The 13,826-nt window shown below is 38.7% G+C and overlaps 1 protein-coding gene across 1 annotated transcript in view; it reads left to right on the top strand.

Moving 5' to 3' along the window:
• The window catches only part of LOC109934633 (myelin transcription factor 1-like protein), a 264,033-nt gene that overhangs the window by 164,600 nt on the left and 85,607 nt on the right, over nt 1–13,826 (top strand). Inside the window, exons 12-13 of the mRNA XM_048596974.1 lie at nt 569–819; nt 12,128–12,376. Of these exons, the coding sequence (XP_048452931.1) occupies nt 569–819; nt 12,128–12,376 (500 nt within the window). The remainder of the gene's footprint in view (nt 1–568; nt 820–12,127; nt 12,377–13,826) is intronic.

The raw sequence follows: 13,826 nt of genomic DNA, 5'->3' as shown, positions 1-13,826 counted from the left end.
CCAATCTATGACCATAACCAAGTCCATTCACTCCTGCCCATTTCTTAATCCATAAGTTTCTGTCAGTAAGTTACAGAAAGTGAATCTGTTTTGCAGTCTTTATATTTCCATTCATTATTTTTATTTCGTCTGCAAGCATGTACTTTTCAAGCATGTTGATGAAATTACTAAAACTAAGGTGCAGAAAGAAAAAAAATTACAAGTGTATCTATACATTAAAAACAACATTCAGGGAATTTGCCATCACATTGTAACATTTTGCGTAATCCACGCAATGCTTTGTGCTGAAATGCCTCAGAATACTAATATAGAATGCTAATGTGTTTGTCTGTGTTTCCTGATTCATAGGAAATCCTTCACTTGTTTAAAATAAATGGGTTAAAATCCTCAGTGAGGTACCCGAGAGATTTTTTTTACAAGATGAACATTTCAAGTGTTCATATATCAGCATTGCAGAATTTAATTTTGGGCCCTTTATTTGAGAAAACAGGACAAACTCTTGCATTTGATATTTGGTTAATGGTGTAATTAGTCGTTTTGTGTTTCCTTTTATTGCTTGTTGTTACAGCAAAGCGATTTTGTAAGAACTCCAGTTCAGCCAGCAGCACGACGAGTAGCTATGCTCCCAGCAGTAGCAGTAGCAGTGTCAGCTGTGGTGGAGGCAGCAGTGCTAGCAGCACTTCGAGCAAGAGCAGCTTCGACTACACACACGACATGGAGGCAGCGCACATGGCAGCCACGGCCATTCTGAATTTGTCCACCAGGTGCCGAGAAATGCCACAGAACCTCTCGACCAAGCCTCAGGATCTGTGTGCGAGGGTAAGTGAATTCCATTTGACAAGACCTTTCCCGGCGTACATCACAGTCTATGGCTCCACCATCCATGCAAATATGTGTTTACGTGTATACAGGCCTAAGCACAAAGCAAACCCAAATAATACTGATCGACATGTCATTCAGTGGCATCATTAAAAGAGAACTGGCAAACGGTTTGAATGTTACGTCTGATTCTGTGAATCAAGAGCTTTAACAGGGATTCAGCAAAACATTTTTGTGAATTAAAATTGATTAGAAACCATTTTCATTTGTCCATTTTTGGATGATTCCAATTGAGGACATTCATTTTCTTTTCCTCGTCAGGAAGAGGATGCCATTTTTGGGAATCTAAGGGTGCAACTACACAATCATTTTTGCATTGTAGACTTTACCATGCTGTCTCTGCCACATGGAGTAAAACTTGTGTGTTGGCAAGTTCACTTTATAAATTGTTCAGAAATTCTAGCTACTTCATTAATTTAAGCACCATCAATACATTTAAAATTTACGGGAGGAGAATTAAAGCTCTCTGCGTGCCAATAAGCAGAGACTTTTCCCAACTCGACAGTCTGATTCACATGCACTATAACTATGTAATGCTAGCTAAAATTCATTATTGTAGCTGCTGGTCTGTGATTGGTAGCTACAACTACAGCCTAACATTTTTCCATTGTTGTTATGAGAACCAGTGTTAATCTTTCTGAGATGCCTTAACCTCCAACCTCAAGAAGTACTCCAATTACACCAGTGTAATTTTCTTTCTTTTTCTTACCTAAACCATTTTAAAGACTTCCCTGACAGCTAATTTGTGCAATGGACCCATACCTATTAGGTCTTGGTTGAGACTGAGCAAAATAATTTTCACTCGGCCCTTATTAAAGCAGGGAAAGACTTTCATTCTATTTTACCGGTTCCAGGAGAGATTGAACAGTCTGCACAGCACTAACTAGGCTGTCTGAAACCTTCTTTTGAAATAATCCTTCAATAGCATTCCTGTACCTAATTACTTTAAACAAGTTTTTTTTCCTTTTGTTTCTTCAAGTCCCATTGCCAAAGAAATATGTTTTGTGCACCTGTTTTGCTAGCATTGCAAATGAAGATTGAGGCAGAGTTGACTGTAGGAAAAAATAAGCTGTAATAAAAAGTACAGCTCATCTATTGAACTGGAGTCAGCCACTTATCCCCTTGAGCCTGGTCTGCCGATCAATTAGATCATAGCTGAACCAGTTATCCACCTTAGCTCTATATCCCTTGACAGCATTATGTAGCAATAATCTAGCAATCTCAGCCATGAAAAGCTCCAATTGTTCCAGCACCCACAGCCTTTTGGGTCAGATAATCCCAGATTTCTATGACTGTTTGCCTCCTGATTTCCCTCTGGAATGGCCTGGCTTTAATTATGATTATATTTTATCATTATTGTTTCTCCCACTAGAGGATCTATTTTCTTTGCAGTTAATGCGATCATTTCTCAATCTCATATATGAAAGGGAATAAAGGTGAAATTCCTGAAACCTGATCTCATAATTTAGCCCTCGAAATTAATGTTGTCCATCTGGTGAATCTGCACCTCCAAGGCCCAGACATCTTTTTTGAAGTGTGGTGCTCAAAACTAAATGCAGTAATCCGGATAGATTCTGGCCAAGGGTCAATGCAGCTGAGCATAAATCATAGAATCCCTACAGTGTGGAAACAGGTCCTTTGGCCCAACAAGTCCACACTGACCATTCAGACCCATTTCACTAATTTCATGTGTCTAACCCACCAAACCTAAACATCCCTGGACACTACGGGCAATTTAGCAAGGCCAATCCACCTAGCCTTCACATCTTTGGACTGTGGGAGGAAACTGGAGCACCCAGAGGAAACCCACGAGCTGAAAGTGTAGTTAGTTTAGTCAGTAAAGTGCACCCTTAGCATTGAGTAAAGAGGGTTTCTGCACTGGGGAATAGTGCTGTGGGAATAATGCTTGCAAGCAAACAGAAACACAGGAATACAGGGAGAACTGGCCTTTTTGTACCAAACTGGCTGGAAGTCAGAAGACAGAGGATGGTCGTGGAGGGTTGCTTTTCAGACTGGAGCCTGTGACCAGCGGTGTGCCACAAGGATTGGTGCTGGGTCCATTGCTTTTCTTCATTTATATAAATGATTTGGATGTGAACATAGGAGGTGCAGATGACACCAAAATTGGAGGTGTAGTGGACAGCAAAGAAGGTTACCTCAGAGTACAATGGGATCTTGATCAAATGGGCCAATGGGCCAAGGGGTGGCAGATGGACATTAGTTTAGATAAATGTGAGATGCTGCATTTTGGAAAGGCAAATTGGGGCACGACCTATACACGTAACGGCAAGGTCCTGGGGATTGTTCCTGAACAAAGAGACCTTGGAGTGCAGGTTCATTGTTCCTTGAAAGTAGAGCCACAGGATAGTGAATGTGGCGGTTGGTATGCTTGCCTTTATTGGTATATGCATTGACCATGGTAGTTGGGAGGTAATATTATGGCTGTACAGGACATTGGTTAGGCCACTTTTGGAATACTATGTGCAACTCTGGCCTCCCCTCTATAAGAAGGATGCTATTAAACTTGGAAGGGTTCAGAAAAGATTTACAAAGATGTTGCCCAGGGTTGGAGGGTTTGAGCTGTAGGGAGAGTCTGAATAGGCTGGGGCTATTTTCCCTGGAGCATTGGAAGCTGAGGGGTAATAGAGGTTTATAAAATCATGAGGGGCATGGATAGGGTGAATAGTCAAGGTGTTTTCCCTGGGGTAGAGGAGTCCAAAACTAGAGGGCATAAGTTTTAATGTGAGAGGGGAAAGATTTAACAGGGATCTAAGGGGCAACATTTTCACACAGAGTGTGGTTCGTGTATGGAATGAGCTGTCAGAGGAAGTGGTGGAGCCTGGTACAATTGCAACATTTAAAAGGCATCTGCATGTGTATATGAATAAGAAGAGTTTAGAGGGATATGGACCAAATGCTGGCAAATGGGACTAGATGAACTTAGGATATCTGGTCAGCATGGACAAGTTGTACCAAAGGGTTTGTTTCCGTGCTGTATATGTTTATGAGCCTATGAATTAAATCCAGACTGCAGAAGTGAGAGAGGCAAATCCTAACCACTGAATCTCCAGGGAACTCCCTGTTAACCTCTCTTGTCTATGATACAATATTATGATGAAGCAAATTTATGCAAGATACTGAACAGGTCCACATAGTTTCTCGTAAAACTAAACCAGTGTGCACAGTGTCACAAGCTCAAGAAATAAATTTAATCCAAACTTAATTGATCTTAATACAATTCAATAATGCTGGATGTATCTATTTTTGGCATTATTATTATCCTCAATTTTCTGATTGCTCAAAGTAGTAGGTGTAAATATTGGTATAACTGCATTGAAATCAAGTTGGAATATCATCCTACTGCTTCTCTACCCCTTTCTTTTTTCACATTGGTTTCCTTTTTGAGTGGGAATGTCTGCCTGTTTACCACTTTACACATGTTATGAGGGTTTCAGTGATTATTTTGTCACACCATTCATACAATTACTTTGCATTCCCACTGAAATAGCATTTAATCAACACATTTATGTCAAATGGTTATCCACATTAGCTAGAGGCTGTAGAAGGATTATTATGCAAGAGTCTTTCCTGAAGACTGCCAGGAAGGTTTACATGCCATCATTTATTTTTAGTTTTGTTTCTGCCACTTTTCTTTAAATTTATGTACCTTTCTGCCAGTTGCTTGGCAGCTGACAATTTTCTCCAAATTTCAATAATATTGTCATGATAGAAATCCCACATTACTTTGGCTTCTTTGAGTAAGAAGACAAGAATCACTTGAGAGATAAAAGACTGCATCAAAGTCATCAACTTAACCTGCATTTTCAGAACCCAGTGCATGTAACCACAACAGCACAGGTTTAGATTGAAGCTCTCCGAAATGATCTTCAACTAACCTTGTCCACAGGCACAGTTCTGTATTGGCTGTGAAGACCAAAATAGACCTGTTTTGTGACCACGTCATTCAATGTGCCATGGATACATCCCCTACATTAGTAAATGCATAATCCATGATATTTTTAATGGATTGCTGTTTTTGTTTCACCTAGAATTCAGGTTCTTCTCTCAAGTACAACTTGCAATAGTTTGACAGAGCTTACAAAGAGTTATAGATTGAACCAATAATATCCTAAATGTTTCATTGCACTATCGTGAATGACACATTACTCCACTTCAGCTTCTTACAAGGATAAATGCATTTTAGCTTATTTGTAAGCATCAGCAAATGCTAATAAACATTTCTTAGACAGCAGCCTTAATGCCTTCATTGTGACACAGCTGTTGTTCTACTCTTAATTTTACCTCCTCAGATCTTGAGGTAGTTGCTGAATAATCAAACTATCCCCTGGAACAGAGGGCTCTGAGGTATAGTGGTAGTGTCCCTAACCTGAGCTAGGAAGCCAAAGTTCATATCCCATCTGCTCCAGATGTGTGTCACAGCATCTCTGAACAGTTTGATCAGGAAATATATCCCCTGGAACAGGGGCATCTTTGCATACAGTATACTCGGACTGTTGTTGAGTTTAAGCATTATGAGGTGCATCTATTCAATTGAGTGTTAAAGCCTAAAGCTTCAAGCGTTATGTTAAATTGCTGTATTCTGTGTAATGTGCCCTGCAAGAGATATCATCATGAAGGTCACAGAAGAAGAAGACCTCAAGTGCAGAAAAAAAAGAGTACAGACAACTTGAAATGTTGTGAAACACAGTGCTTGTTGAAAGAGACACTCATGTGCTCTCAATCCTAACTACCAATGCAATGGGCATTTTGAAATGTTCCTACTGCATTAACTGTCCTAACTACAGCTGCCCATGTCGTCTACCAATATTTGGAAACAATGCCTTAATCCTTCCAAACACTTCACCAATTTTACATTCCTGCCACTTGATGAAACAAAGTTGAAATGTTGATCAAGAATTCCCTTTATCAGTATTCAGCTAATAATATCATAATATCTGCATATGAGTATCTAGTGTTTGCTTTTATCACGTATCCCCTTAATGACAGTGTATGACATGAGTGCTCTCATATCTACTCTTGTGCATTATTCAGTTGCTACCTGAGTCACTGGAGCGTGTGACATGGCTGCCTTAAGTGTGCAAAAGAACCTTTGGGGTTGAGGTGATGCTGAGATAAATCAGCAATGTGCACTCAGGTCCTGTGGTATGAACAGTTGTTGCGCAGAATTGTTGGAGTGGAGATATAGTTACATGTATTGAAGTTCCGAGGGTCAGCATTATTATCCATACTTACAGAACTAATGGCACCAGTGGGGTCAGCGAAGCATCTTGTCTAGTTCATCTTCAAGTGTCTGTAAACAAAATGGATACTGATTCCACTTTAGGTGTTGAAATCTTAAAAATAAAAATCTGAACACTCTTGGTGGATTGAAGTGCCACAAACAATTGTCAGGGTCAAAGGAGCTGAGATATTTCCACTTTTTTCCACTGGGAAACATAAATATGCAAAGAAAACACTATGGATGCTGCAAATCCAAATTAAATACATAAGGTGCTGGAAATACTCAGCAAGTCAAGAAAGATCTGTGGAGAGAAACAAAGTTAATATTTCACGTCAGTGACCTTCCATCAGAACTTTTAGATATAAAACTTCACAAATAACTTGAATAAGGAGTTCAGGAGAAACTTCTTTAACCAGATAATGTTGAGCATTATTTTTTATTTGTTCATGTTGTGTGGGCATTGTTGGCGGTTATCAATAATTGGAGAAGGTGGTAGTGAGCTGCCTTCTTGAAGTGCTGTAGTCCTTGGGATGTAGGGACACCCACAATGCCTGTTAGGAAATGAGCTCCAGGATTCTGAACCAGCAACACTGAAGAAACAGTGATATATTTCCAAGTCAAGATGGTGCACGGTTTGGAGGGAAACTTTCAGGTGATGGTGTTTGCATGCAATTGTTGACCATGTCCTTCCAGCTGGTAGAGGGTGTAGGTTTTGAAGGTGTTGTCAAATGATCCTAGGTGAGTTGCTGAAGTGTATCTTGCAGACAGTACATGTGGAATATGCTGATTAATGGAGTGGTTGAGGCAAACACTATTTAATGAGAGGCTAGATAAGTGCATGATGAAGACCAGACTAGGGGAAGATGTTGTAAGGGTGAGGTAAAAAGAGGTAGGAAAAGGCTCATATTGAAAGTAATCTTTGGACTGACTGGTCAGTTTTGGCGCAATAAAATTCTTTGTAAATCTATCACAGACCATTAAACATGTTACCATCTGAATGAATGATCTGAGGAACTTCAGCATGCTTCGATGCAGAAGGACCTAGGAGTCCACATGCAAGAATTGCAGAAACTAGTATTCAGGTACAGCAGAAAAAAAGAAGGCAAATGGAATGTTGGCACTTATTGCTGAGGGAATATAGTATAAAAGTAGGGAAGTGTTGCTGCAGCAGTCGAGACATTAGTGAGACTGCATCTGAAGTATTGCATACAATTTTGGTTCTCTTATTTGAGGAGAGATGTAGTTGTATTGAAAGGTTTTGTCTTATGAAGAGAGATTAAGAAGTTTAGGCCTATACTCTCTGGAATTTAGAAGAATGAGAGGAGATCTAATTCACATATATAAAATGCTAGAGGGGATTGGCAAATTAGTTACAGAAAGGATGTTTCCACATGTGAGACAATCCAAACTAAGATGTCATAGTTTTAATATAAGGGGTAGCAGGTTTAAAACAAACATGAGGAAAAGTTTCTTCTCTCAAAGTGCAGTGAATCCGTGGAATTCACTACCTCACAGTGTGGTTGATGCTGGGACATTGAGTAAATATAAGGAGGGGATAGATTTTTAAATATTAATATGTTGAAGGGTTTTGGAGAGTGGGCAGGAAGTGGAGTTGAGGCCAAGATGAGATCAGTCATGATCATATCAAATGGCAGAGCAGGCCTAAGAGGCTGTATTACCTACTCCTGCTCCTATATCTCATGTTCTTATAAATAGCTTCTGGATTTGTCTGCACAAGTATCATCTGCAACTATTTGCTTGTCGCAAGCTATCATCCCTTCCCTATCACTGCCACACTTCCTTGCCAAAACCTTCTTTCTTTTGAAGTGTCTCATCCCTGAATTTCTCAGCTAACAAGTAATCACCTCGAGCTGACTCTCAATACAATGATTCCAACTCCTCCTCTGCCACTGATAGCTGTTTCAATTCACATTTTGTGGGCGTTCACTACAAGCTTTGACAATAAATGATGACTGCATGGGAGGAGGCTATTTGAACTGAAATAGTGGTTTTACTACATACTGACCAAAGACAATGATGCAGTGCATTGGATGACCTAGCAAGGTCATCAAAGGGTCAATTCTACAACACATTTGCTCCCTGTGTTGGAATATGCATGCAAGATATGTGGATAAGGGCTACAACTTGAGGAAATTTCTTGCATCATGCTGCCACCTCCTGCCTTTCCTTTTGCACAGTTAACCTGAAGTGCTGTGAGTGCTGTCTTAAAGAGAGACCTACCGCTATTCTTCCATCAGAAATCCTGTCATGTCATGTCAGACTGTTTACAGGCAATCTCACAAACAGAAAGATAAGGCCTCCCCCTCCATTCTCTCCCTCAAGCTCACACCCACCCCAAAACTGCTGTAGCACTTTCAATCTTGCTGCAGCATATGATTTGCAAATTTGTTTAGGGTAATCTCCCAGTCACAGATATGTGTCCCCTGCTGGAAGATCATTGAGATTATGCAAGCGTCGCTCATCTTGGAAATATATATGGAGTTAACATACTACAGGGCATTCAGCCATTGTTTCTGCAGGAATATTTGCGGCCTGCTATAATTTTTAAACAGTCGACACAATTTGTTTAATGGCCAATTCAGTGGTGTCCTATGAATCAGTTAAATGTTTGTTTGCTATCATAATACAATTAGAATTTGTATTATATACTCAGTATACATCAGCATAAATTGTAGATATTAATTTAAGTCATTTGCATTGCTAGGTTCAGTAATTTTTTTCAAGTCACTGCCCCTGATAATGACCTCAGTTCTATATTTAAATGTAAGCATTTCACAAATTATCAAAGCAAACCAGTAGGATGTTTGTATTAATTATATTTCTTTACATCCGTTGACTTTTGAAATGGGTCACAATATAAAGACCATGATTGCCATAAATTGATAGGTTTTATTTTCCTGATGGCAGCTTGAGTATGAATGAGCTGGATCCAGTAAGGCGCAGGATTAAAATCTGTATGGGTCAAAAGATCAATGATATGTTAAGGATAAATAGATTGAGATCACAAAGATGGAGAGAAATGTAAGTGAAAGCGAAAAAGAAGGATGGAAAGGTGGAAGACATGTTCAGGAAGAGAACGAATGCAGGGAAAGAGATAGACTTGAAATAGGTTTAGAGAGGTGTGCATGAAAGTGAACATAATTTTTTTGAAAAGAAAATGAGAATAAGAGACAGCACAATTCAAAATCTACAGAAATTCCTTTTACAGAAGTTGAACATAGAGCTTTCCTTTTGCTTAAGTTTATACTGGGGCTGTATTTTTGGTTAGTAATGGTGAATTAAGGCTACTTCAATGAAAGCTGCTGATAGAATACTTCAGTGCACAATGTGATGCTGCATCAAGTGTGTGATGAACCAAGTGCACAATGCAGTGCATTGATTCTAGATTGATGTTTCTGGCAATGTTAGCAGAGATCTGCCCAACAAACAACTTTCTTTAACAATACTGTGGATAACAAAAATGTTTAGCAGGTGACCCATTCCTGAACTGAACATCAGATAACTTCAATTCCGCATGCTTTTAATTATGGTCACATCTAACGTTGCAGTACTACCAAAGATTATGAGGCATGTGTTATCCCTGATACTTCCGCACAAAAACAATTCTGTCTGACCAATATGCATGACGCAAAGTTCCAAATCCTTCCAACGGGATTTTTAAGAAAATTTCCTTGCATATAGAAAACTGCAATTTTATGTAAACTGGACATTATAGAAATGAATGGAAATACTAATCAGGCATTTTTTTAATAGGCACCTAATTGCTCGATGCCGGTATTATGCCCAGACAGAAAGCTGAAAAATTTACCCTGTCGCATCCGTACAGGAGTATTCACTAACTCCAATACAGAGACATTAGTCCAGCGTTCCAGCTTGCATTGCTAATTTTGGAAGTTACACATGTGTGGCTAAGTTGATTTGGCTATAATGGCTGATTCACCAAATTGCTTCCCAACACAGACTATCTTAATGCGTGAAGATAATTAAGTTAAATTGTTGGAGAGCAACTGGTTCCCGTGAAGTAGCTGTAACAAGACTTATCACTTGCAGGAAGGAAGGGGAAGGGGGAGAATCATAGTGGAGTTTGTTTTGATTATTTTGATTTCCTCCAATCAGTGTCATCAAGAAGAGGAATCAAATAAATTACATTTAATTAAATATGTGTATTGCTAGCTCAGTTTCTGAAAGCTTCTTATTAAACACATACTTTCCATTTCTAATGTCTCTTTCTGGTCAGCCCTGTCTAAATTGGCTCATTTATTTTCCTATCCTATTAAAATCTTTCATTTTATTTGCATGCCTTCACCTCATTTCAATTCAGCTTCAGCACTGGAATCTAACCCTTTCTCATTTGTCTGCCATAATCTTCCTCACCTTCCCAGCTTTGACCTTATTGTTCCCTTTTTTTAATCTTAATTATCCCTTAACTCAATCATAATACTGTGCAAAATCTGCAATTGTAACCTCTGCCCAATTTAATCCCTTCATCACACAAGTCGTTTTCTGTTTTTGTATTTGAAATGTTCTTTGCCAAGTGCTGAATGAACTTTATTATCACAGGAATAGTTGTTTCTTATCATATTATGAGAATTAATGAAGTGCTTTCCAGGTTTCACAATTTTTCAAAGAAACATAATTAGGTTTTTAATGATAGAAGCTCTGGGTTATGCCAAGCACGCAAAGTTAGGTTGCCCTTCCAATGACAATACCTGGAACATCCATTAGGGTCCCTTTGAGAAAGAATAAGCAAGAAGGATAAAGAAGAGTCATTCTTTAGCAGCTGACTGTCAATTTACTCCCTCAGTGTTGGTCCTCTGGTATTTATGTTGGGCAGAGCAGTCAGCACTGAGTGAACAACAAAGTACCTATCAGGGAAGGAGTGAGAATACCTAACTTTTATTGTCATATGCAATTCATATTGACAAACATTTACATGAGGAGAGCAGTCAGTATCTGGGCCTGCAGCATCTCTTCAGGAATATGCCAGTCATATCCAGGTTCTAGAAAACATGTTGGAGGAAGAATAATTGGAGGCCAATCATAATGTATCTGTCATGGGAAGGATTTGCACCAACTGGGGCCTGTGTTAACTCAGGAGTCAGTATCACCAGGAGGATGGAATTAAGGTTGTGTTGTCCAGTTCTGCGTGACATTGATGGGCTTAAATTGCTTGAGGTTAGTAAAGCTGATTTGTAGGCTTTGGTTAATTTGTTGATCCCTGTTTGTCATTTTGTCTTTGATGCAGCATGAACATGACATAATGAGTTACATCATTCAGATTCTGGAGGGAGAGTACTGTACAGATGGAACAGGTTCATGGTTCATTGAAAATTGCATTTCCGACTATTACACATTGCCTATTCTATAGGTACTAACCATTTGAAATGTTGTGTTATAGTTTTTGTGGCTGCCTATAAAGACTAGATTTTAAACAGCCAAATTAAATGCATTTTTCAGTAATCATTTTTCTCTAATGTTTTCATCAGGAGTTTTCTTTTTCATAGATGAATTATACCCCAAACAAAAGGCAAAATGCCAAAACTCACAACATGATTATTTTCTTCTTTCAATATGGAAAGTATGCTTAGTGTTTTTAAGTTCAAAGAATGCAAGGGGATGTTCTGCAAGGTGTATTTTCTTACTTTTTAACTTATTCTTTAACAGCTAAAGAAATATTGATACCGAAAAGAACTAATAAAGAAATGATCTTCAAACAGAATGCGGATAACTTTCATGATTCTTAGTAATCTATAATTGCATTTCAGAGTTTCAAATCTCTCGTTCTTCTTGAGAGTCATTTTCACCAACTTGGGAGAGTACAGTCCATTGTTCACATCACTCTAAAATTGCTAAAAGGATTTAAAATAGTACACAAACTCATCATTATTCTCAGAAGAGATTCAGAACAGACTAAAATGAGAGAGATTGCAGTGTAACTGGTATGCAGTGCAAAGTCAGTTAAAAGGGATGATCTTTATTATACAGAATCCTGATATCGAGGTGGATGAGAATGGAACCCTAGATCTGAGCATGAACAAACAGAGGCACAGGGATGGCAGCTCTGGCAGCAGCACTGGACTGCTGACTCCATTAGAGCCAATGTCCCCACAGCGACAGAACATGATGGTCAACAAGTGCTATACAATGAACGAGGCTGATTGCTGGGACTTTCCGGTAGACTACACCAAAATGAAACCTAGGACGATGGACGAGGAGGATCCCAAAGAGGTATTTGTGAAAGGCGGGTGTAAAATTAAGCAACAGAAGAAAATAAAAGCTAAGTTTTACTGATTGTGCACAGTCATAATATATAGAATTAAGAGTTTTTGCCATCACTTTCAAAGAATTAGGATGCATTTTGACATCCTGTTGTGTTTCCCCTTATTTTCATTTTCAAACATTCACCAGGGAGCATCATTGGAGAAACACCTCTGAGGAACCCTTCTGAACAAATTAACATGTCCATATAGGTGATGGTGAAGCTGTCTATGTTAATCATGATATCAACTGATGATAATTTACCAACTTTATAGTTAGAAGCTAGTGCTCTGACAGTGTAATTGGGATGGGTTTTGAACAAAAATAGTCAAAAAAAATGAGAGAAGAAATGTAACAGATGTTTAACAACCATTTGTGTAGTGTTCCCCTCAAAAAAATCACACTAAAAGCTAGTTTCCCTCTTGAAGCTTGACTAACATCCTTGACAGAATGTGACGGTCCTTCCCTGAATGTTAATTTCTATTTTTTTTAGCTAAAGATGTAAAATTGAAAAGGATTTGTGCTTAAGCCTGTATATTTATATTTGCCTTCAGTGGTTGAGCTACTGTCGTTTCTCATGCTGCCCAATCATTTTTACATTGCCCATGAGCATCTGCACCCCTACTTCACCCAAGAGAATAGAAAGGAGGAACAAACAGCACCTGAGAATAAAAATACCATCAACATTTTGAGTATAACTCTTCAATTGGAAAAAATTGGAAACACAAGTCATTAACCAACTTTTTTATGTCTCAGTTGTTGGTGACTTATGTATTTTCAAAATGTTCTCTACACATTTCAGGTATGCAGCATTTGTGGATTTTCAATTTATTTCCAATCAAGGGTTGGGTGAAAAACTATGCTTGGTGCCATTGGTTTTTGGATGTTATTAGTATCTTTAGAGCTCCAAAGTGGTGTGCAAGGGCATGCATGCACACTATTGGGTGAAATGTACAGCATAATATGTTTATATAGGTGTTAGTTCAGAAAGAGCAAATGTGTAGCAGAAGTATGATGGTTGAGCTGATCATGATTCTAATGTGATATGACACTAATAGTGCCATTTTGGACTTCATTGCTCCAGCCAGTAATGTTTCCTGATCTCATAAAACTGAACAAACTTTCAGCAACAGGAAGGTACCCCCAACTAGCACCATTTAAAGGAATCATCTATTACTTATAGGTTAATAACTGGTTTATTTCTTCCAGCTGCAAATATTTTGCAAATATTTCCAGCTGGCTTTCTATAATTGTTGTAACTTGCTAAGCTCTACAAGGAGTTGTTTGACATTTGCTGAAGGAATTTTGCTAACTTCATGGCTTTTATACAGACTAATTGCTCCCAGATAAGAGTACACCAGTAGTGTTATACTGCATGTTTTGGAGAATGAACAGTTGCTGGCAGAAGGAGGAACAGGTAAAGAAC

This window comes from Rhincodon typus, chromosome 5, assembly GCF_021869965.1.
Source record: "Rhincodon typus isolate 14 chromosome 5, sRhiTyp1.1, whole genome shotgun sequence".
Taxonomy (NCBI): domain Eukaryota; kingdom Metazoa; phylum Chordata; class Chondrichthyes; order Orectolobiformes; family Rhincodontidae; genus Rhincodon; species Rhincodon typus.
This window is presented reverse-complemented; position numbering and strand designations above follow the sequence as displayed.